General features: G+C 39.1%; 1 protein-coding gene across 1 annotated transcript in view; it reads right to left on the bottom strand.

Moving 5' to 3' along the window:
• Nucleotides 1–397: 397 nt before the first annotated feature.
• LOC142475498 (uncharacterized) overlaps nt 398–23,335 on the bottom strand; it is a gene marked incomplete at its 3' end in the record, with an annotated part of 41,049 nt that continues 18,111 nt past the window's right edge. The window contains exons 29-41 of the mRNA XM_075581352.1: nt 22,325–22,453; nt 21,698–21,848; nt 21,059–21,099; nt 19,436–19,681; nt 6,940–18,669; nt 4,699–4,935; nt 3,989–4,087; nt 3,494–3,534; nt 3,106–3,234; nt 2,164–2,262; nt 1,251–1,379; nt 983–1,037; nt 398–524 (exon numbers count right to left, since the gene is read on the bottom strand). Of these exons, the coding sequence (XP_075437467.1) occupies nt 398–524; nt 983–1,037; nt 1,251–1,379; nt 2,164–2,262; nt 3,106–3,234; nt 3,494–3,534; nt 3,989–4,087; nt 4,699–4,935; nt 6,940–18,669; nt 19,436–19,681; nt 21,059–21,099; nt 21,698–21,848; nt 22,325–22,453 (13,213 nt within the window). The remainder of the gene's footprint in view (nt 525–982; nt 1,038–1,250; nt 1,380–2,163; nt 2,263–3,105; nt 3,235–3,493; nt 3,535–3,988; nt 4,088–4,698; nt 4,936–6,939; nt 18,670–19,435; nt 19,682–21,058; nt 21,100–21,697; nt 21,849–22,324; nt 22,454–23,335) is intronic.

Raw genomic sequence — 23,335 nt, 5'->3', positions numbered from 1 at the left:
CAGATTTCAAACACAAGAACGTGCCCAACCTTAATTGAAAGTTTAACATTATACATAGTGGGCTGCTACAGTATATGCCGTTGTTGTTCTATGCTATGCTTTTGTTAATTAGCCTATTACTATTATTATTATTATGCTTGTAAATCTACAGTATTAACTGTTTTGTATATCAGAATTATTTTTAAATCTCTTACTGTCTAAAGGTGTAGAGATTGTTTAGATCCCGTACTTATTAATCATTGAAGCTTGGATCTAATGATATGAGTTTAAAAGCCCTGTATGATCACATTATTTGGAATCCAGTATGTGAGTATGTTGGGCTTGTAGCAATGCTGTAAATGAAGTCCCAGTGTAGTACAGCCCCCTCTGACAGTGAATAGGTGAATAATTGACTTACATGGAAGATCCCATACAGGGGCCTCCGCAGTATGAGAGTTCCACCGCCAGCTCGCAGTCATCTTGTCTCAGGACTGTCACATTCTTTCGAACACCGCAATTTTCTATGACCGTCGGTTTTTCTATTACTTTAATTTATATATTAAAAAAAAAAGTATTAATCAAAGAGGAACTTTCATTCCACAATCAGTTCCCTGGACTTTCTAGGATCTACCGGCACCCATTCACTAAGCTATGTCCTGGAGGTGTACTATGTTCTGAGTCACATCACTTTTGTCTAGCGCTGGGCTACCCTAGATGTATCACAAGTTACATCCCAAAGTGATGTTCTATCCCAGGGTCAACATGCTCTGGTTTTCCATGCCCATTCCCTTAATTACATATTAAGAAGCCCTATGCTATAGTATGTATGGCTGCCCAATTCTGTTCAGTTGTTCTGTCTTAGAGATGCCATTTTTAATATCCCTTTGCATACCTCCTGAACCATTAAGCCCACTAGTTCACTAATCCATATAGTACCCAAGTTTCCTGAGCCATACAGTCCCGGTGATGATAGACTCTTGTCTACCCCGTATACCCTTCTTACCTGATTTAGGTGTGCATGTCTGACAGCAGCCGTCCTCATCATATTTAAGTGTACTCTAAAACAGACAAAGAGTTTGAGCTTAAAATACTACCACTGTTATGAAGCGGCAAATTCATCTGTATCAAACCAAGTCTGTCCCTTAATTGTCTACTAGGTACAAAGTGTTAAGGTTATTCCAAAAGTGCAATGCAATGGTAAATAACATAATATAGTACATCATAAGCATTACATGGTCAGACAATGTTAAGTGACTGAGTGTATAACATACCAGGTCACACTTGGCGATGTCCAGATCCTGGCAAACCTTCTTCACCTTGGTCAGGATGGGCTGGCCATTTTCTTCGTTACATTCATAGTAGCTGCAAGTGCTTCCCTTGGGACGATAAGTATCCCCAATCTACAGAATGAAGACAGGACTATGAATCTTCCAGTATCTAATTTAAACCTCCAAGGTGGAAATGATCGGACCTCAAAGTAGTCCAGAGAATGAGCTAATATGAAGTCTGCAACAATTAGGGTTGCCAAGTGGCTTACCCCAAAATACTGGTCACAATGGTGAAAGGTGTGACACGCTCGAGACACATACACAAACCCTCACCTTTCCATGGTGTTTCCTTCTCTCCTTGATTCCACCCCCAGGCTCCTGAAACCTCCTCCTGATTGGTTGCATTACCTAGCAGCAGCCGATGAGGAGCTGCTGGGCAGGAAGCTGCCCAGCCTTATAGCCACAGCTCTGCTCTCTCATTGCTCGGGAAAATTCCATGGCCCCCCCAAGCCAGTCAGGTCAGTATGTCCGGAGAGGTCATACCGGACACCTACATGTCCAGTATTAACTCTTTTTTTATTACTAAATTAAATTCAGGACAGTCTAGTTCAATACTGGACACCTGGCAACCCTAGCCGACAATGTGTGACTGCCTCATTGTGAGGTAACTACAGTATATGATATAAGGCGCTGTGAAAGAAAATTTAAGAGACTCTAAGGATATAAGGCATCTGACATGTTTGAGGAGATAAGTCTATATTATATAAAATGGTGAAGAAATAATGGGGCATAAATAAGTTTTGTGTTTGCGAGAGTTGAATAGAGCATTGTTAAAATACAGTGTCCCATACATTTTTTAGTTGAGGCTCATGCAATGAGCCTGATACAGTTTTGACACATCTTGCTTAACAGTTACCTTAATGTCTACTTCTGTGTTTTTCTCTCCCTTCATGGTGCATTGTTTGGCCACACACTCACCACAGCACTGCCCTGTCTTCTCCCTGTATACATAACCCTAGGGTAAAAGTTAGAGAGAAGAGTCGATCATGGTGAGAACATACAGTATACAAAACGATCTGCTCATTTAAAAATGCCAGATGAGCAAGAGATGTACAGCTGCAGCGGCCGTTTTTTAAACAAATCACGCGTTGTGTACATCGGAATACCGAAGTCATGACGCAGGATGTCTTCCAACCTTTCCGCCTTAAGACGCGAGTCTGGTTTTTAAACACCTTAAATTGACACAGTAGCACAGTACTGTACACACTGCAATTCATTCATTTCATTGCACCCAAAGAAACAGAATCCATGAAATTCAACAAAGCAATTGCGATAAGCGCGGGTGCCTGGGGCGATTGGCCACGTTCATGCTGCGTGGAGTACAGCAGAGCACACGAAATCGGCGCCGTGGTTTTTTTGAATACATGCTGCTGCAGCTGTAATTGGTGCCAAAAGGATGTAGTTCAAATATTTGAATTTGAACTATGTAATTATCAATTACATCAGACATATCATAATGCTGTCTCCTGTGCAACATCTGCTGTATCTGAGGTACAGTATCTTCACTGACAACAGAAACCTTATTTAAGCAATACAGAACAGGTGTAGTTGTATTGTATATATGGAGTTCCCTAAAGCTTGTTATGACTTGGCATAAAGCTTCTACATTTATAAAAAGGGAGTATTGGTTCCTTTTTCATTGATAGCCGATATTGACAAGTTTAGAACTGGTCTAGTACCAACTGTGCTCAGGGCGTATAGAACAGGGCTGAATCCACACGTGGTCTTCAGCTAAAAAAGCAGCATGGAATATAAAAGATTCTCATGGAAAAGGTTTTACCGCAGGGAGAGAACTTACTTCCTTGCAGGTCTTCTCACACACAATTGGCTGGCATTTTACAGCATAGAACTCGGATTCCATGTCCATATTGTGGGAGCATTCACACGTCTGACAGGCATCCTTGGGTTGAGGGATGATTGATCCACGCTGAGAAGAAAGAATGGGGTAAAACATTAATTCCCCACCACCTTTAACATTATAGTCCATAAAAGACGTGCAAATTAAAGTCCTCTAGCTGAGAAAAAATATACCAATAATAGTAATACAATATCCCCCCAAAAGAAGACATCTATCTTTAGTTGGGATCTTCATTGTACCGTTGCCAGAGCATTATGAACTAATTATACATGGTAGTCTCCAGCTCAGGTGAGTAGGTATAAAAAGGTATATAATAGCAGTATTTTACCTGGTATACATCATTTCCAACCACGCACACAGAGTCAGGCACTGTTGATAAAAAAGACAAGGTAGGATATAACCACTTATTTTTTTTGCTTATTTCCATGTTGAACTGTTGGAAGTTGTGCTACCATTTAATGGGTCTTGAGAGGTCTTCATACAGTAGATGAAATAATAGTGTACCCTTTAAACTTTGTTTTCATATAACTTATTCGGTATATTCTGCTCTTTCTTTATAAAAGATTATTTAAATGCTAGAGATTCCACATCAAACTAATATGCAACTGAAGCATTAAGGAAGATTGGTATTAGCAGTGCTTTTTCATTCAGCCTACAATAGGGACTCATGTGTTAGCTAGAAGGAATCCTATTGAAGGATAATAGGTAACACTGTAAGAATTGGCTTCTATCAGATATGGAATATATATTCATGACTCATCTTGCACCTTTGCATGACTGCTAACTGCTAAGAGGCAGAGTATGTCCGTGAAATGGCACTTACCACATGTAATGTTGGCACAGCAGGCTCCTGGTGGCAGGAAGGAGACCACACGATAGCCGGATCCACATTTTGGCATCTGGCACACACACGGCCCACATGCTATAGAATATTCAAATAAATAAAAATGAGTTTAATACCCTGAACCTCTCAACTACAAAGTGTTGGCATATCAATGGCATACTTTTTTTTAGCTACCTGTATCTGGTAAATATAAATATATATATATATATATATATATATATATTATATATATATATATATATATATATATATATATATATATATATATATTACAGTATGTATGTATACATCATAGTTGGCAGCTAATAAATTGTACTAAAATGTAAATATATATTATGTGTCCCAATGTGACAGCAGATTGATCTTAACTTTTAATTGGGCAGTTCTGTTGGCGAACTCATACTTAGAAATATTGTAAACTATGTATCAAGGCAATTTGGCAAGAAATAGGAATGCAAAGAGCCTTATTTTCATTTTAAGTTCTAAAGCATCAAGGTATCCAGCTATTTTTCTCCAATGTTTGTGTCAGTTTACAATAGGAGTTATACAGTACATAGGAAGAAATTAGAAGATGTCATTGCATTGTAATATAACCCTGCAGAATGAATCATTCTTTAAGGTCCCTGAATCTAAATACTAGTTTACCACCTTGTGCTGGCACTGAATACACCCTGTAAATTCATACTCACTTGGACTGCCGGTTACTGGAACAGCTGTTGATGGTGTTGGACTTGACTCAATTGAAGTTGTATACAGCGAGGTGGAAGGGGTAGTTGAAGGACTACTAATAGTGGACTCCGTTGAAGATGAGGTGGTGGGAGTTGTTGTAACACATTGACCCACAAACCTTTCAGGTGTGCACACATTGCTACATTTTGCATAATATTCACAGCCATCAATGTCTGAGGTTTTGTAGATAATGTCACCTGGGGCACAAGAAAATAATTAATGAGGCTTCGACATTCACATTTGCGAATAAGAGAAAAAACTGTCGTTAGATTCACCATGATTGGCTCACTCTAACAAATAATAATCTGAGACACATTTGCTATTGTCATATTATAATAATGATACAGAACACTTATGAGTACATTGTCATCTCACGCAGATTCCCTACACCTGTCTTACCCCCATTGTCACACAGCAGGCATTGAGCACTCATACTGTGTCACTTTCACTTGCTATCAATTAGGTGTAAATATTGTCATATTGGATGGTATTCTTGTTTAGGTTGGAAAAGACTAACAGGCCACCAGACCTGATTTGTAGCCATGCTATATCATTGTCAGGGATTCAAATGTATTAACTACCAATAATATTGATCAGATTTTACTGCATAGTATATACCCTTAACTGTTTTCAACAAAGAACATTTGCATTGTACAGTATGAGATTACCAATTTTAGTATCCTCTCTGCATGTGGCATATATTGACTTCTATCCTTTCCTTTCTTTAGTGACTACTCACCATGGGACCTACAGTATGTATGAAGTGACGCTAAAGGCATTTTGTCGTGATGTTTGGATGTTGTCTGTGGTGCACATACTGTATGCAACTGATATCTATAAGAAAATTGTGAGCACATGCCACTCTTGTGCACCATAAATCTATTGAAATCGTCTGTCAACTTTTCCTTGCAGATAAGTAGACACAAACAATTCTTAGCGCGTTCTTATGTATGAACCCGATGGACTCTTCGTAGTGTACTGGAGAAGGAGCACTCAAGCCATGCTGGGGTATACTACCATGAGTGCTAAAGAAAGCTGGAGAAATCCAGATGTGTCGTTAGAAGAAGGAGACTAGCATTCATGTGCTACTCTGCTTCTTCTAACTGAAGTTAATGTAGACGGTACAAAGAATAAGAAAATATGCGCCCAATGTAAGAACATGAATAATTACATAACAAAATATGCTGCTAATGATTTGTGGGGAGAAACTGGCTTTATGTCGCAATGCACACTTTCAATTCACTTTTAAAAAACTATTCTTAACACATAACCTCCCATATAGTTTTCAATGTTTGTTTTTATACATAGTATTTGTATTCATACAGCAAGGGGTGCCAATTATTGTATTTCATCTCTAAGTGCCTAAATATCTAAAACAAAGTCTATATTGGATCAATAGAAGCCGTTGGGGTTTCATTAAAAGGTGTGATTACATACAGCAATAAGGATTGTAGGTGACTGAGAAGGAGAGATTTTATGGATCAATAGGAAGAGTTGTAACAGCTTAAAGTAGGGCAAGAAGAGAAATTAGAGGGATAATATAAGATGTCGTGGAATAAAGCTTAAGTCTCCCCTGATATCCAAGCAACATGTATTCTAAACTTTATTGTATTGTACAGTATATGTTTCATAAAATATTTATCTATATATTTTAAATATACAGGTTTAATATTAATAAATATATAGTACTGTATTTGGGTATTTTCATGCCCAGGTCTATATGAGCATTATAAGGTGTTTTTAGGGAAGCTAAGACCACGAATGGCTGTGTATTTCCAAGAAGGACATGTGTTGGCCGAAATATGTTATATGTAATAAACAAACAAAAACCTGGATATTGTATCATTCCTAGATAAAACAACAGAGGTTAAATACATAAATGCCGGTGCTCTAAATCCATGGTCTTTTCTGTAATTGTCCTGGACATGCAGAATGCAAAAGATGAAGGATGGGCACTTTCCGTTTTAACATTCAAAGACGAATTTGTCGCCAAACATGACCGACGTTTCAGCTGTCACAGCACCATGCCATTGTTCTGAGTAAAGGCTGTTCTAATAGCTGAAATGTCAGTCATGCTTCGCTGAATAGATCGTCTTTGAATTTAAAATCCCAAAATGCCATTCCTCCATTTTTCTGTATCACACGTAATATATAAACATAATCTCGTATGAATGTCACAATGGAAAAATGTTTTAACTCACCTGGAGTAAATAAGGTTTCATTTACTCTGCAGAAGCATGATGTTGAGCTGCTGATCATTGATTCCGTAGTTGGTGATATGGTATGTGAGGATGTTGACATGATGGTGGATCCAGATGTAGTGGTCTTTGTGCTCTCAGATGTGGAAATCGTTGTAGATAATGGTATAGTACTATCAGTAGATGATGTGAATGATGTAATGATTGGAGTGGTAGATATTGGAGAAGTAGTTGTTCCAGAAGTTGACGTAACTGTGACAATTGTGGAGGATGTGATAGTAGTAGAAAAGGTTGTTCCAGAAGTGGTGGTCAATGGATGGGAGGGAGATGTAATTGGAAGTCTGGTGGAAGGTGTTGGTGAAATAGGTGTTGTAGTTGATGTGGAAATTGAAGGAGTTCCTGGAGTTGTTGATACTGTTGGTAAAGAGTATATTTTCTGAGTTGTAGTTACAGTCACTGGCGTTTTTGATGGTATGATAGAGGTAGAAATGGTCTGTGTTGTTGTTGGTTCGCAATATTTAGAACAACACTCGATTCTCATCCTATAGTTATGACACTGTTTGAACCACCCTTTCTGATCTTTATTGTTACAAGCCAGTCCACTATTCAGGTCACATTTGTAAATTTGTATTTCATCTTCACTGCTTGAACCTGAAACTTCTATAGCTTCGCATTCAATTTTGTTTTCGATTTCCTTTTGCGTACAGATCTGATATCCTCTTGCTTTTATTCCTACCAGGCTTTCTGTCTCTCCTCCCCAATAGCCAAATGTAGGTTTATTGGTATCAAACCAGCTTGTCCAATGACATTGCATTTTATATGCACAACTTGTCGAAGAAGTAGTGGAGGGGGTAACTGGTGTAGAATGTGTGGTTGATAAGGAGGAATACGGTGCAGGAGTTATTGTTGTTTGTGATGGTTTGATAGAGGTAGAAATGGTCGGTGTTGTTGTTGGTTCACAATATTTAGAACAACACTCAATTCTCATCCTATAGTTAGAACACTTTTGGAACCATCCTTTCTGATCTTTATTGTTACAAACCAGTCCACTATTCAGGTCACATTTGTAAATTTCTCTTTGTTCTTCACTGCTTGAACCTGAATAATCTACAGCTTCGCATTCTATTTTGTTTTCGATTTCCTTTTGCGTACAGATCTGATACCCTCTTGCTTTTATTCCTACCAGGCTTTCTGTCTCTCCGCCCCAAAAGCCAAACGTAGGTTTATTGGTATCAAACCAGCTTGTCCAATGACATTGCATTTTATATGCACAGCTTGTCGAAGAAGTAGTGGAGGGGGTAACTGGTGTAGAATGTGTGGTTGATGAGGAGGAATATGGTGCAGGAGTTATTGTTGTTTGTGATGGTTTGATAGAGGTAGAAATGGTCGGTGGTGGTGTTGTTGGTTCACAATATTTAGAACAACACTCGATTCTCATCCTATAGTTATGACACTGTTTGAACCAGCCTTTCTGATCTTTATTGTTACAAGCCAGTCCACTATTCAGGTCACATTTGTAAGTCTGTATTTCTTCATCACTGCTTGAATCTGCAACTTCTACAGCTTCGCACTGTATTTTGTTTTCGATTTCCTTTTGCGTACAGATCTGATATCCTCTTGCTTTTATTGCTACCAGGCTTTCTGTCTCTCCACCCCAAAAGCCAAATGTAGGTTTATTGGTATCAAACCAGCTTGACCAATGACATTGCATTTTATATGCACAACTTGTTGAAGGAGTAGAAGAGGGGGTAACTGGTGTAGTTGGTGTGGTTGATGAGGGGGGATGTGGTCCAAAAGTTGATGTCTTTGTTGTGGATGGAGTACTTGTTGAAGAGCTTGAAGTTGATACTGTTGGTAGAGAGTGTATTTCTGGAGTTTTAGTTACAGTCTCTGGCATTTGTGATTGTGTGATAGAGGTAGAAATCGTTGATGTTGTTGAACTTAGTGAAGAAGTTGTGGAGAGGGTAACTGGTGTAGTTGATGTTGGGGGTTGCGGTTCAGAAGCTGATGACACTGATGTGAATGGAATACTTGTTGAAGGGGTTGTAGTTGATTCTGTTGGTACAGACTGTATTTCTGGAGTTGTAGTTACAGTCTCTGGCGTTTGTGATTGTGTGATAGAGGTAGAAATCGTTGATGTTGTTGAACTTGGTGAAGAAGTAGTGAAGAGGGTAACCTGTGTAGTTGGTGTGGTTGATGTTGGGGGTTGCGGTTCAGAAGTTGATGTCACTGATGTGGATGGAGTACTTGTTGAAGGGCTTGTGGTTGATTCTGTTGGTACAGACTGTATTTCTGGAGTTGTAGTTACAGTCTCTGGTGTTTGTGATTGTGTGATAAAGGTAGAAATTGTTGATGTTGTTGAACTTGGTGAAGAAGTAGTGATGAGGGTAACTTCTGTAGTTGGTGTGGTTGATGTTGGGGGTTGCAGTTCAGAAGTTGATGTCACTGATGTGGATGGAGTACTTGTTGAAGGGCTTGTGGTTGATTCTGTTGGTACAGACTGTATTTCTGGAGTTGTAGTTGCAGTCTCTGGTGTTTGTGATTGTGTGATAGAGGTAGAAATTGTTGATGTTGTTGTTGAACTTGTTAAAGAAGTAGTGGAGGGGGTAACTGGTGTAGTTGGTGTGGTTGATGTTGCGGGATGTGGTTCAGAAGTTGATACTGTTGGTAAAGAGTATATTTTCTGAGTTGTAGTTACAGTCACTGGCGTTTTTGATGGTATGATAGAGGTAGAAATGGTCGGTGTTGTTGTTGGTTCACAATATTTAGAACAACACTCGATTCTAATCCTATAGTTAGAACACTTTTGTAACCAACCTTTCTGGTCTTTATTGTTACAGACCAGTCCACTATCCAGGTCACATTTGTAAATTTGTTTTTGTTCTTCACTGCTTGAACCTTGATATTCTACAGCTTCGCACTGTATTTTATTTTCAATTTCCTTTTGCGTACAGATCTGATATCCTCTTGCTTTGATTGCTCGCAGGCTTTCTTCCTCGACACCCCAATAGCCAAATGTTGGTTTATGGGTATCAAACCAGCTTGTCCAATGACATTGCATCTTATATGCACAACTTGTTGAAGAAGTAGTGGAGGGGGTAATTGGTGTAGAATGTGTGGTTGATGAGGAGGAATATGGTGCAGGAGTTATTGTTGTTTGTGCTGGTTTGATAGAGGTAGAAATAGTCGGTGTTGTTGTTGTTGGTTCACAATATTTAGAACAACACTCGATTCTCATCCTATAGTTAGAACACTGTTTGAACCACCCTTTCTGATCTTTATTGTTACAAACCAATCCACTATTCAGGTCACATTTGTAAATTTGTATTTCTTCATCACTGCTGGAACCTGAAACTTCTTCTACAGCTTCGCACTGTATTTTGTTTTCAATTTCCTTTTGTGTACAGATCTGATATCCTCTTAATTTGACTGCTTTCAGGCTTTCTTCCTCTACACCCCAAAAGCCAAACGTAGGTTTATGGGTATCAAACCAGCTTGTCCAATGACATTGCATTTTATATGCACAACTTGTTGAAGAAGTAGTAGAGGGGGTAACTGGTGTAGTTGGGGTGGTTGATGAAGGGGGATGCGGTCCAAAAGTTGATGTCTTTGTTGTGGATGGAGTACTTGTTGAAGAGCTTGAAGTTGATACTGTTGGTAGAGAGTGTATTTCTGGAGTTTTAGTAACAGTCTCTGGCGTGTGTGATGGTGTGATAGAGGTAGAAATCGTTGATGTTGTTGAACTTTTTGAAGAAGTAGTGGAGAGGGTAACTGGGGTAGTTGGGGTGGTTGATGAAGGGGGTTGCGGTTCAGAAGTTGATGTCACTGATGTGGATGGAGTACTTGTTGAAGAGCTTGAAGTTGATACTGTTGGTAGAGAGTATATTTCTGGAGTTTTAGTTACAGTCTCTAGCGTTTGTGATTGTGTGATAGAGGTAGAAATCGTTGATGTTGTGGCTGAACTTGTTAAAGAAGTAGTGGAGGGGGTAACTGGAGTAGTTTGTGTGGTTGATGTGGGGGTGTGTGGTGCAGAAGTTGATACTGTTGGTAAAGAGTATATTTTCTGAGTTGTAGTTACAGTCACTGGCGTTTTTGATGGTATGATAGAGGTAGAAATGGTCTGTGTTGTTGTTGGTTCACAATATTTAGAACAACACTCGATTCTCATCCTATAGTTATGACACTGTTTGAACCACCCTTTCTGATCTTTATTGTTACAAGCCAGTCCACTATTCAGGTCACATTTGTAAATTTGTATTTCCTCTTCACTGCTTGAACCTGAAACTTCTACAGCTTCGCACTGTATTTTGTTTTCAATTTCCTTTTGCGTACAGATCTGATATCCTCTCGCTTTTATTCCTACAAGGCTTTCTGTCTCTCCTCCCCAATAGCCAAATGTAGGTTTATTGGTATCAAACCAGTTTGTCCAATGACATTGCATTTTATATGCACAACTTGTCGAAGAAGTAGTGGAGGGGGTAACTGGTGTAGAATGTGTGGTTAATGAGGAGGAATACGGTGCAGGAGTTATTGTTGTTTGTGATGGTTTGATAGAGGTAGAAATGGTCGGTGGTAGTGTTGTTGGTTCACAATATTTAGAACAACACTCGATTCTCATCCTATAGTTAGAACACTGTTTGAACCATCCTTTCTGATCTTTATTGTTACATACCAGTCCACTATTCAGGTCACATTTGTAAATTTGTATTTCTTCATCACTGCTCGAACCTGAAGCTTCTACAGCTTCGCACTGTATTTTGTTTTCAATTTCCTTTTGTGTACAGATTTGATATCCTCTTAATTTGATTGCTTTCAGGCTTTCTTCCTCTACACCCCAAAAGCCAAACGTAGGTTTATGGGTATCAAACCAGCTTGTCCAATGGCATTGCATTTTATATGCACAACTTGTTGAAGAAGTAGTAGAGGGGGTAACTGGTGTAGTTGGTGTGGTTGATGAGGGGGGATGCGGTCCAAAAGTTGATGTCTTTGTTGTGGATGAAGTACTTGTTGAAGAGCTTGAAGTTGATACTGTTGGTAGAGAGTGTATTTCTGGAGTTTTAGTTACAGTCTCTGGCGTTTGTGATTGTGTGATAGAGGTAGAAATCGTTGATGTTGAACTTGGTGAAGAAGTAGTGATGAGGGTAACTTCTGTAGTTGGTGTGGTTGATATTGGTGGTTGCGGTTCAGAAGTTGATGTCACTGATGTGGATGGAGTACTTGTTGAAGGGCTTGTGGTTGATTCTGTTGGTACAGACTGTATTTCTGGAGTTGTAGTTACAGTCTCTGGTGTTTGTGATTGTGTGATAGAGGTAGAAATCGTTGATGTTGTTGAACTTGGTGAAGAAGTAGTGATGAGGGTAACTTCTGTAGTTGGTGTGGTTGATATTGGTGGTTGCGGTTCAGAAGTTGATGTCACTGATGTGGATGGAGTACTTGTTGTAGGGCTTGCGGTTGATTCTGTTGGTACAGACTGTATTTCTGGAGTTGTAGTTACAGTCTCTGGTGTTTGTGATTGTGTGATAGAGGTAGAAATCGTTGATGTTGTTGAACTTGGTGAAGAAGTAGTGATGAGGGTAACTTCTGTAGTTGGTGTGGTTGATACTGGTGGTTGCGGTTCAGAAGTTGATGTCACTGATGTGGGTGGAGTACTTGTTGGAGGGCTTGTGGTTGATTCTGTTGGTACAGACTGTATTTCTGGAGTTGTAGTTACAGTCTCTGGTGTTTGTGATTGTGTGATAGAGGTAGAAATCATTGATGTTGTTGAACTTGGTGAAGAAGTAGTGATGAGGGTAACTTCTGTAGTTGGTGTGGTTGATATTGATGGTTGCGGTTCAGAAGTTGATGTCACTGATGTGGATGGAGTACTTGTTGAAGGGCTTGTAGTTGATTCTGTTGGTACAGACTGTATTTCTGGAGTTGTAGTTACAGACTCTGGTGTTTGTGATTGTGTGATAGAGGTAGAAATTGTTGATGTTGTTGTTGAACTTGTTAAAGAAGTAGTGGAAAGGGTAACTGGTGTAGTTGGTGTGGTTGATGTTGCGGGATGTGGTTCAGAAGTTGATACTGTTGGTAAAGAGTATATTTTCTGAGTTGTAGTTACAGTCACTGGCGTTTTTGATGGTATGATAGAGGTAGAAATGGTCGGTGTTGTTGTTGGTTCACAATATTTAGAACAACACTCGATTCTAATCCTATAGTTAGAACACTTTTGTAACCAACCTTTCTGGTCTTTATTGTTACAGACCAGTCCACTATCCAGGTCACATTTGTAAATTTGTTTTTGTTCTTCACTGCTTGAACCTTGATATTCTACAGCTTCGCACTGTATTTTATTTTCAATTTCCTTTTGCGTACAGATCTGATACCCTCTTGCTTTGATTGCTCTCAGGCTTTCTTCCTCGACACCCCAATAGCCAAATGTTGGTTTATGGGTATCAAACCAGCTCGTCCAATGACATTGCATCTTATATACACAACTTGTTGAAGAAGTAGTGGAGGGGGTAATTGGTGTAGAATGTGTGGTTGATGAGGAGGAATATGGTGCAGGAGTTATTGTTGTTTGCGATGGTTTGATAGAGGTAGAAATGGTCGGTGTTGTTGTTGTTGGTTCACAATATTTAGAACAACACTCGATTCTCATCCTATAGTTATGACACTGTTTGAACCACCCTTTCTGATCTTTATTGTTACAAGCCAGTCCACTATTCAGGTCACATTTGTAAATTTGTATTTCCTCTTCACTGCTTGAACCTGAAACTTCTACAGCTTCGCACTGTATTTTGTTTTCAATTTCCTTTTGCGTACAGATCTGATATCCTCTTGCTTTTATTCCTACCAGGCTTTCTGTCTCTCCTCCCCAATAGCCAAATGTAGGTTTATTGGTATCAAACCAGTTTGTCCAATGACATTGCATTTTATATGCACAACTTGTCGAAGAAGTAGTGGAGGGGGTAATTGGTGTAGAATGTGTGGTTGATGAGGAGGAATACGGTGCAGGAGTTATTGTTGTTTGTGATGGTTTGATAGAGGTAGAAATGGTCGGTGGTAGTGTTGTTGGTTCACAATATTTAGAACAACACTCGATTCTCATCCTATAGTTAGAGCACTGTTTGATCCACCCTTTCTGATCTTTATTGTTACATACCAGTCCACTATTCAGGTCACATTTGTAAATTTGTATTTCTTCATCACTGCTCGAACCTGAAGCTTCTACAGCTTCGCACTGTATTTTGTTTTCAATTTCCTTTTGTGTACAGATTTGATATCCTCTTAATTTGATTGCTTTCAGACTTTCTTCCTCTACACCCCAAAAGCCAAATGTAGGTTTATGGGTATCAAACCAGCTTGTCCAATGGCATTGCATTTTATATGCACAACTTGTTGAAGAAGTAGTAGAGGGGGTAACTGGTGTAGTTGGTGTGGTTGATGAGGGGGGATGAGGTCCAAAAGTTGATGTCTTTGTTGTGGATGGAGTACTTGTTGAAGAGCTTGAAGTTGATACTGTTGGTAGAGAGTGTATTTCTGGAGTTTTAGTTACAGTCTCTGGCGTTTGTGATTGTGTGATAGAGGTAGAAATCGTTGATGTTGTTGAACTTAGTGAAGAAGTTGTGGAGAGGGTAACTGGGGCAGTTGATGTTGGTGGTTGCGTTTCAGAAGTTGAAGTCACTAATGTGGATGGAGTACTTGTTGAAGGGCTTGTAGTTGATTCTGTTGGTACAGACTGTATTTCTGGAGTTGTAGTTACAGTCTCTGGCGTTTGTGATTGTGTGATAGAGGTAGAAATCGTTGATGTTGTTGAACTTGGTGAAGAAGTAGTGAAGAGGGTAACTTGTGTTGTTTGTGTGGTTGATGTTGGGGATTGCGGTTCAGAAGTTGATGTCACTGATGTGGATGGAGTACTTGTTGAAGGGCTTGTAGTTGATTCTGTTGTTACAGAGTGTATTTCTGGAGTTGTAGTTACAGTCTCTGGCATTTGTGATTGTGTGATAGAGGTAGAAATCGTTGATGTTGTTGTTAAACTTGTTAAAGAAGTAGTGGAGGGGGTAACTGGTGTAGTTGGTGTAGTTGATGTTGGGGTGTGTGGTGCAGAAGTTGATTCTGTTGGTAAAGAGTATATTTTCTGAGTTGTAGTTACAGTCACTGGCGTTTTTGATGGTACGATAGAGGTAGAAATTGTCTTTGTTGTTGTTGATTCACAATATTTAGAACAACACTCGATTCTCATCCTATAGTTATGACACTGTTTGAACCACCCTTTCTGATCTTTATTGTTACAAGCCAGTCCACTATTCAGGTCACATTTGTAAATTTGTATTTCCTCTTCACTGCTTGAACCTGAAACTTCTACAGCTTCGCACTGTATTTTGTTTTCAATTTCCTTTTGCGTACAGATCTGATATCCTCTTGCTTTTATTCCTACCAGGCTTTCTGTCTCTCCACCCCAATAGCCAAATGTAGGTTTATTTGTATCAAACCAGCTTGTCCAATGACATTGCATTTTATATGCACAACTTGTTGAAGAAGTAGTGGAGGGGGTAACTGGTGTAGAATGTGTGGTTGATGAGAAGGAATACGGTGCACGAGTTATTGTTGTTTGTGCTGGTTTGATAGAGGTAGAAATAGTCGGTGGTAGTGTTGTTGGTTCACAATATTTAGAACAACACTCGATTCTCATCCTATAGTTATGACACTGTTTAAACCAGCCTTTCTGATCTTTATTGTTACAAACCAGTCCACTATTCAGGTCACACTTGTAAATTTGTATTTCTTCATCACTGCTCGAACCTGAAAATTCTACAGCTGCACACTGTATTTTGTTTTCGATTTCCTTTTGCGTACAGATCTGATATCCTTTTGCTTTTATTCCTACCAGGCTTTCTGTCTCTCCTCCCGAAAAGCCAAACGTAGGTGCATGGGTATCAAACCAGCTTGTCCAATGACATTGCATTTTATATGCACAACTTGTTGAAGAAGTAGTAGAGGGGGTGACTGGTGTAGTTGGTGTGGTTGATGAGGAAGGGAGCGTTGTCACTGTTGCAGATGGAGTAGTAGTTGATACTGTTGGTAGAGAGTATATTTTTGGAGTCGGCTTTGTAACCTCTGGCATTTGTGATGATGTGATAGAGGTAGAAATGTCTGATGTTGTTGTTGAACTTGGTGAAGAAGTAGTGATGAGGGTAACTTCTGTAGTTGGTGTGGTTGATATTGGTGGTTGCGGTTCAGAAGTTGATGTCACTGATGTGGATGGAGTACTTGTTGAAGGGCTTGTGGTTGATTCTGTTGGTACAGACTGTATTTCTGGAGTTGTAGTTACAGTCTCTGGTGTTTGTGATTGTGTGATAAAGGTAGAAATTGTTGATGTTGTTGAACTTGGTGAAGAAGTAGTGATGAGGGTAACTTCTGTAGTTGGTGTGGTTGATATTGGTGGTTGCGGTTCAGAAGTTGATGTCACTGATGTGGATGGAGTACTTGTTGAAGGGCTTGTAGTTGATTCTGTTGGTACAGACTGTATTTCTGGAGTTGTAGTTACAGTCTCTGTCATTACTGATGGTGTGATTGAAGTAGAAATCTCTGATGTTATTGTTGAACTTGTTAAAGAAGTAGTGGAGGGGGTAACTGGTGTAGTTGGTGTAGTTGATGTTGGGGTGTGTGGTGCAGAAGTTGATACTGTTGGTAAAGAGTATATTTTCTGAGTTGTAGTTACAGTCACTGGCGTTTTTGATGGTACGATAGAGGTAGAAATTGTCTTTGTTGTTGTTGATTCACAATATTTAGAACAACACTCGATTCTCATCCTATAGTTATGACACTGTTTGAACCACCCTTTCTGATCTTTATTGTTACAAGCCAGTCCACTATTCAGGTCACATTTGTAAATTTGTATTTCCTCTTCACTGCTTGAACCTGAAACTTCTACAGCTTCGCACTGTATTTTGTTTTCAATTTCCTTTTGCGTACAGATCTGATATCCTCTTGCTTTTATTCCTACCAGGCTTTCTGTCTCTCCACCCCAATAGCCAAATGTAGGTTTATTTGTATCAAACCAGCTTGTCCAATGACATTGCATTTTATATGCACAACTTGTTGAAGAAGTAGTGGAGGGGGTAACTGGTGTAGAATGTGTGGTTGATGAGAAGGAATACGGTGCACGAGTTATTGTTGTTTGTGCTGGTTTGATAGAGGTAGAAATGGTCGGTGGTAGTGTTGTTGGTTCACAATATTTAGAACAACACTCGATTCTCATCCTATAGTTATGACACTGTTTAAACCAGCCTTTCTGATCTTTATTGTTACAAACCAGTCCACTATTCAGGTCACACTTGTAAATTTGTATTTCTTCATCACTGCTCGAACCTGAAAATTCTACAGCTGCACACTGTATTTTGTTTTCGATTTCCTTTTGCGTACAGATCTGATATCCTTTTGCTTTTATTCCTACCAGGCTTTCTGTCTCTCCTCCCGAAAAGCCAAACGTAGGTGCATGGGTATCAAACCAGCTTGTCCAATGACATTGCATTTTATATGCACAACTTGTTGAAGAAGTAGTAGAGGGGGTGACTGGTGTAGTTGGTGTGGTTGATGAGGAAGGGAGCGTTGTCACTGTTGCAGATGGAGTAGTAGTTGATACTGTTGGTAGAGAGTATATTTTTGGAGTCGGCTTTGTAACCTCTGGCATTTGTGATGATGTGATAGAGGTAGAAATGTCTGATGTTGTTGTTGAACTTGGTGAAGAAGTAGTGATGAGGGTAACTTCTGTAGTTGGTGTGGTTGATATTGGTGGTTGCGGTTCAGAAGTTGATGTCACTGATGTGGATGGAGTACTTGTTGAAGGGCTTGTGGTTGATTCTGTTGGTACAGACTGTATTTCTGGAGTTGTAGTTACAGTCTCTGGTGTTTGTGATTGTGTGATGAAGGTAGAAATTGTTGATGTTGTTGAACTTGGTGAAGAAGTAGTGATGAGGGTAACTTCTGTAGTTGGTGTGGTTGATGTTGGGGGTTGCAGTTCAGAAGTTGATGTCACTGATGTGGATGGAGTACTTGTTGAAGGGCTTGTAGTTGATTCTGTTGGTACAGACTGTATTTCTGGAGTTGTAGTTACAGTCTCTGTCATTACTGATGGTGTGATTGAAGTAGAAATCTCTGATGTTATTGTTGAACTTGTTGAAGAAGTAGTGGATGGCGAACCTGGTGTAGTTGGTGGGGTTGATGTGGGGAGGTACGGTTCAGAAGTTGATGTCACTGATGTGGATGCAGTACTTGTTGACGGGCTTGTAGTTGATTCTGTTGGTACAGAGTGTATTTCTGGAGTTGTAGTTACAGTCTCTGGCGTTACTGATGGTGTGATTGTAGATATAGTGATTGACAATGTGGTGGGAGTGTTTGATAATGACGTTGAAGGAGTTGCTGAAGTCGGAGTAGCTTGTATCTCTGTTGTTGTGCATTCCTTATGTGAGTGACAGCATTCAATCTTTATCTGATAATTGTAACAGATTGGAAAGTTATTGCTGTTGTGACAAATTAGACCGATATCTTTGCTGCATGTTACATCTTGGTCTAAATCTTCAAATTTTTCATCAGGAAATTCCTTTGCTCTGCACTGTACAGTTCGAGGAGTATCACAAACGGTATATCCATTTTTCCTGATATTTTCAAAGGTTTCAAAATCCCCTTTGTCATTTCCAAATTTTGGATAGCTCACATCATACCAATCGGACCAAACACACTCTGCACACACTGAAAAATAAAGAGAATTGTTTGAGTTGTTCAATAAATATTCAGTTTTCTTAAGTGAGTTAGTTCATTCTAGTTTACCTGTCTCCGATTTTTTTATCTGTGTATAAATGAGTCATTTAAAAAAAATGGTAAATTCACAACAGACATACAGTATAATGAATACATGAAAAGATCTGAGAATTTGAGATGTATAACCTGTTTATTTTATGTTCACCAAGCCTCTATGGGTATATATTAGTACATCAACTATGATTTCAATATCATTATGTTTGTCACTAATAAAAATACTTCCCACTGTATTTTCTTTCATTTTCTGATAATCAAAAGCAAACAATGTCAGTGATGCTTAAAGTAAGTTATGAAGGTAAGCTAGCAGAAGTATTGTATGTATGTATCCGTTTCATTCTGTTCTTTTTATGGTTCTGTTCTTTAAACTGAGACTTTAGATTTCATGCAAAAAACTGCGATATTGCTTGGAAACCCATCTCGGTGTGTTCATTAAACAGTTATATACAGTATCCCTCTCTCTTTCTCGGTCTCTCAATAAGTATGATGAGAACTCCCAAATCTATGCTTCTCCAGGATCAATTCTCTATGCTATTTCAGAGACACTGAAAAGGTGATTCTCTTTTTCATTGCAGTCTGTCTTTTTGCACTCTCGTATATAAATGACATTTGCAGTTTTTGCAGAAGAATGCGCCTCATCTAATTGATATTTCTATATCTTTTATAACACGTTTTAGGGAAAAGCAGATATTTACTGTACCTGATGTGACTGTTGCACTGGTTTGAGTGCTGATGGGGGAAGTTATGGGCACTGTAACAGGCGGGCTGGTAAAGAAGCTGAATGTTGTGGAAGGAATTGTCGTAGGACTTTTTGTTGAACAATCCGTGATTATTCTCGCAATGTGTGCATAATTGCAGTATGCTTTGATACAGCCTCCAATACCATCAGTGGTAGTATAAATTGTTTCCCTGTTCTTATACATCTTCTTGTTATAAAGGCAACAGTCTGCAGAAGAATGGAGATGTTAGTGACCAATATACTAATTACCAGCTGCTTTTTTTATATACGTACTGTAGCTTAAGAGATGGAAACTAAGATGGTGGTGATATAACCCCTGACAATAGTGGCTTCCTCTTGACCCACATAAACATTTCCCATTATCTATAGTGCTGAGGCATACATTCAGAATAACATTTGTTAAGGCTCTAACTGTCACCCTTGTTTGTGGTCTACAGATGTTCCAGTCGTTACTGCTTTTGCTATAGCAGGATTAGTTCTCAAAATTACACGGTTTTGCAACACACAGCTACATTGAATTGAATTGCAAATCGCACAATAACGCTCAGCGACTTGTGTCGGCAGTAACTCATTATCGCGATAGCGAGAGTAATAAAGGCTACTACAGTACATCTGTATCTCTTATAGACTTCCGTCAAACTGGCTACTGATTTAAAGACAACTGTCTACACTGCAACTCACATCATTCCAACATTTATGGGAGATAAAGTGGCTCAAGTTAAAAGATAACCCGAGCGTATAAAATAACAGCATGATAACGCATTATCGTGCAATAATGGGCATCAGAACTTCTGCTACCTCTGTAGTACTCATGCAGAACATTCAATTAGTTAATGGACACTCTAATAGTCAATGTTCTAATCTCAGTACAATTAAACTTCCAGTTGGAAAACATAGCCAGAAAAGCAAAGCAGTGAGTTGGCAAATGCAGAACATTGCTGCTTTCTAACTGCCCTGCAGTCCATGTGGATTTTCAATTTGTTTCCTTGTCAAATTTCCGAAATAAAGGAATAAACCCTGAGACCCATGTTATCATTCACATGTATCGTACACAATAGAAGGTATAAGATCTGAGTAAGTCATGCATTACATGACGTTCACATGTAAGGAGGGACACTACTCCCCAGAGCATCTTCTTGAATGAATGTATTAAAACGAACACCTACTAAACTCAGAATATAATTAGGGAAATGGGGTTTAAGATAGATAGTGATGAGTAAGTGAATTCCTTGGAGACTCGTGAATGGGAAATTCACGAATGGTAGAGAACACACAAAGCCACAGTGAGTTTTCTGGTTCCCTGAATGGATTTTTTGGATGTTTGCAAACTTGGTGTACTAATAAGGAAAAGTCGTGCTAAAGCACTGTGCAAGGTTGACCATCATGACCATTATGATTATCACCACCTAATTGAGTAACCCTCACAGGCATTTGTATGGGTTCTATTCAATTACTTATTGCACTTTGAGAACAGCAAAGAAATACGTACACCAATGTACAGTATACTAGGAATCATCCACACATCTATGTATAGAGTTTGAAAAGAAGTATAGTATCATATCCAGAACTGTTGTGATCTCTTACCTGTAAGGGTTTTGCATGTCATGCCCTCTTTGGTGCAAGTGCTAAAAAAAATCAAAAAAATAACGTGTATGGATATAAATCATTTTAAATTTATATTTGTAGATCTGAAACATCAACATGTTCACCAATGGAAGAAGTAAAACTTAAATAAGGAAATACAATTCCAGAGGTTACCATCCGTGCTCCAAGTGAGACATTGTCAGAGCTCATGTCACGAATGTATCACAATGTTCGAAAAGATTATGCTATCTGTACGTTGCTAACATTACAGGTCTTACGAAAAACAAGATCGTAGCTAGATGATTATGAATAAAGAGGGATAGGGACTCATTTTTTTTTTTCAATCCAGAAAAAGGGATCTACAGTATTTGAAAAACAAGAAGAAAGGAATTTCACCACTTATTACAAAGACATTTCAGTCAGGTTAGTTAAAGTTCCCCTTAATCTTAGGTACCATTATAATGAAATAGAAAGAAAACATTTTCTACTTTGTGCTTCTAGTGTTATAAGGAAACCTTCATAAGAGTTGTGAAATTTGATGGGCCATGGGTTTAATTACTGGCTTTTGCTTAATGTGTTGTAGGAGGTCAAGTATGTATCTGCATCGTTATCATGATGCCCTGCAGAATCTTTTCTTACCACGTCCTACAAGAAGTAGTCTCTTCATTAGGCATCTCCTGTCCAGGCAAGTACATTTTGCCGGATCCATCATAACAGTTGCAAGCTGACACACACTGCATTGTGTCTTCATCAAGGAAAGGTCTGTTCACTGGGCAGTTAGGGTAGCAACCTGCATACAGAAGGCATAGAGTTGTACAAGTTATGTTTGTAGTACCACCAACCATTTGAATTAAAGCACACATGCAAAGTATTTGTTCTCTGATTATGAATGGCCGTGAAAATGAGATGGTAGAAGGACAACTACAGTACTACTGATTTCCATTCTTATATAGATCAGATTAAGAATAAGGACCATAAGAAAGCTACTGTCAAAAGAGTTCTCCCAAGCCTTTTTATAGGATGTTCTTTTAAGGGATTTAATGAATATTCATCTTATGTCGTAATGCCTTTTGGCCAACAATACAATTGTTCGTAGATGTAAGAGAGTGTACAGAAATGGTAAATCCTCACAAACCTCTTCTCCATATGCCCATGTATTAATCTATACATACATTAGAATTCAACAGTAATGCTTGCACAGCATGGTCAGTGGCTAAGGTCTCGTCCTTGGTAATAGATGTATTTACAGTGGATCGCATTTATTACCTTCTAAGCCTGGAAGATTGTGGTAGCATGTTCCACTGGGGTTCTTGCAGGTCTTCATGCATGGAGCACCACATGCTTTGTAGTGCCACTCGCACTGTCCTTGACGGTTGTAGAAATCACAGAACACAGCTGTTTTGAGAAGGAGATTAAACTGAATATTAAAAGTGTTAAAGAACATATAACAGAGAACATTCAAATATGGTTTCCTCATAGCATTACAAGGAGTAGCTCAGTGGTAACGTCACTCACTTTGAAATTGGGGAACCTGGTTTGAAAACCAGTGTCACCTCTACTTGTGACCTTGGACAAGTCACTCTACAGAGAAGTACGGTGTACACTGACAGCGCAACATAAGATAAGAATATTATGATTGCATTATTAAATCTTTCAAGAATATGAGTATATATATATATATGAACAACAAGAAAAGAAAGCGCCCGATCCTAGGGCAGCATGAAAAAATACAATTTAATAAAAATGAATATGAATAAAACCAACAAATGCGAACTCACAAACACAGGATAAATAAATGCATATAATGAGTATACTCATTCGCCAACCGCCCACGTTGTGCCTTGGATGGCGCGCCCTCTCTCTGTCTGGGTTTTCTCAGCTCTGCTGAACCGACATCCAGCAGGGGATACAGGAAAAAGCTCACCACAATGTGACCCGGAAGTCCTCCACAATGTTAGTGTATCCGGATATGAGGTCTGTAGTCCGTGACCCCGCGATGCAGGGGCTGATCAGAGAAGTCTCTCTGCACTCCCAAAGGCAGTCCGTAATGAGGTGGGCAGTGAGGATAGAGTCAAAATATATATCACAGTGTGACAGCAGCTAAAAAACGCTCTTCTCTACGCGTTTCTTCACATAAAGTGATTTCATCAGGATGAAATCACTTTATGTGAAGAAACGCGTAGAGAAGAGCGTTTTTTAGCTGCTGTCACACTGTGATATATATTTTGACTCTATCCTCACTGCCCACCTCATTACGGACTGCCTTTGGGAGTGCAG

The sequence above is a fragment of the Ascaphus truei genome, unplaced genomic scaffold (assembly GCF_040206685.1).
Source record: "Ascaphus truei isolate aAscTru1 unplaced genomic scaffold, aAscTru1.hap1 HAP1_SCAFFOLD_1255, whole genome shotgun sequence".
NCBI classification, from domain to species: domain Eukaryota; kingdom Metazoa; phylum Chordata; class Amphibia; order Anura; family Ascaphidae; genus Ascaphus; species Ascaphus truei.
The sequence above is the reverse complement of the archived record's forward strand: the minus strand, read 5'-3'. Positions and strand labels throughout refer to the sequence as shown.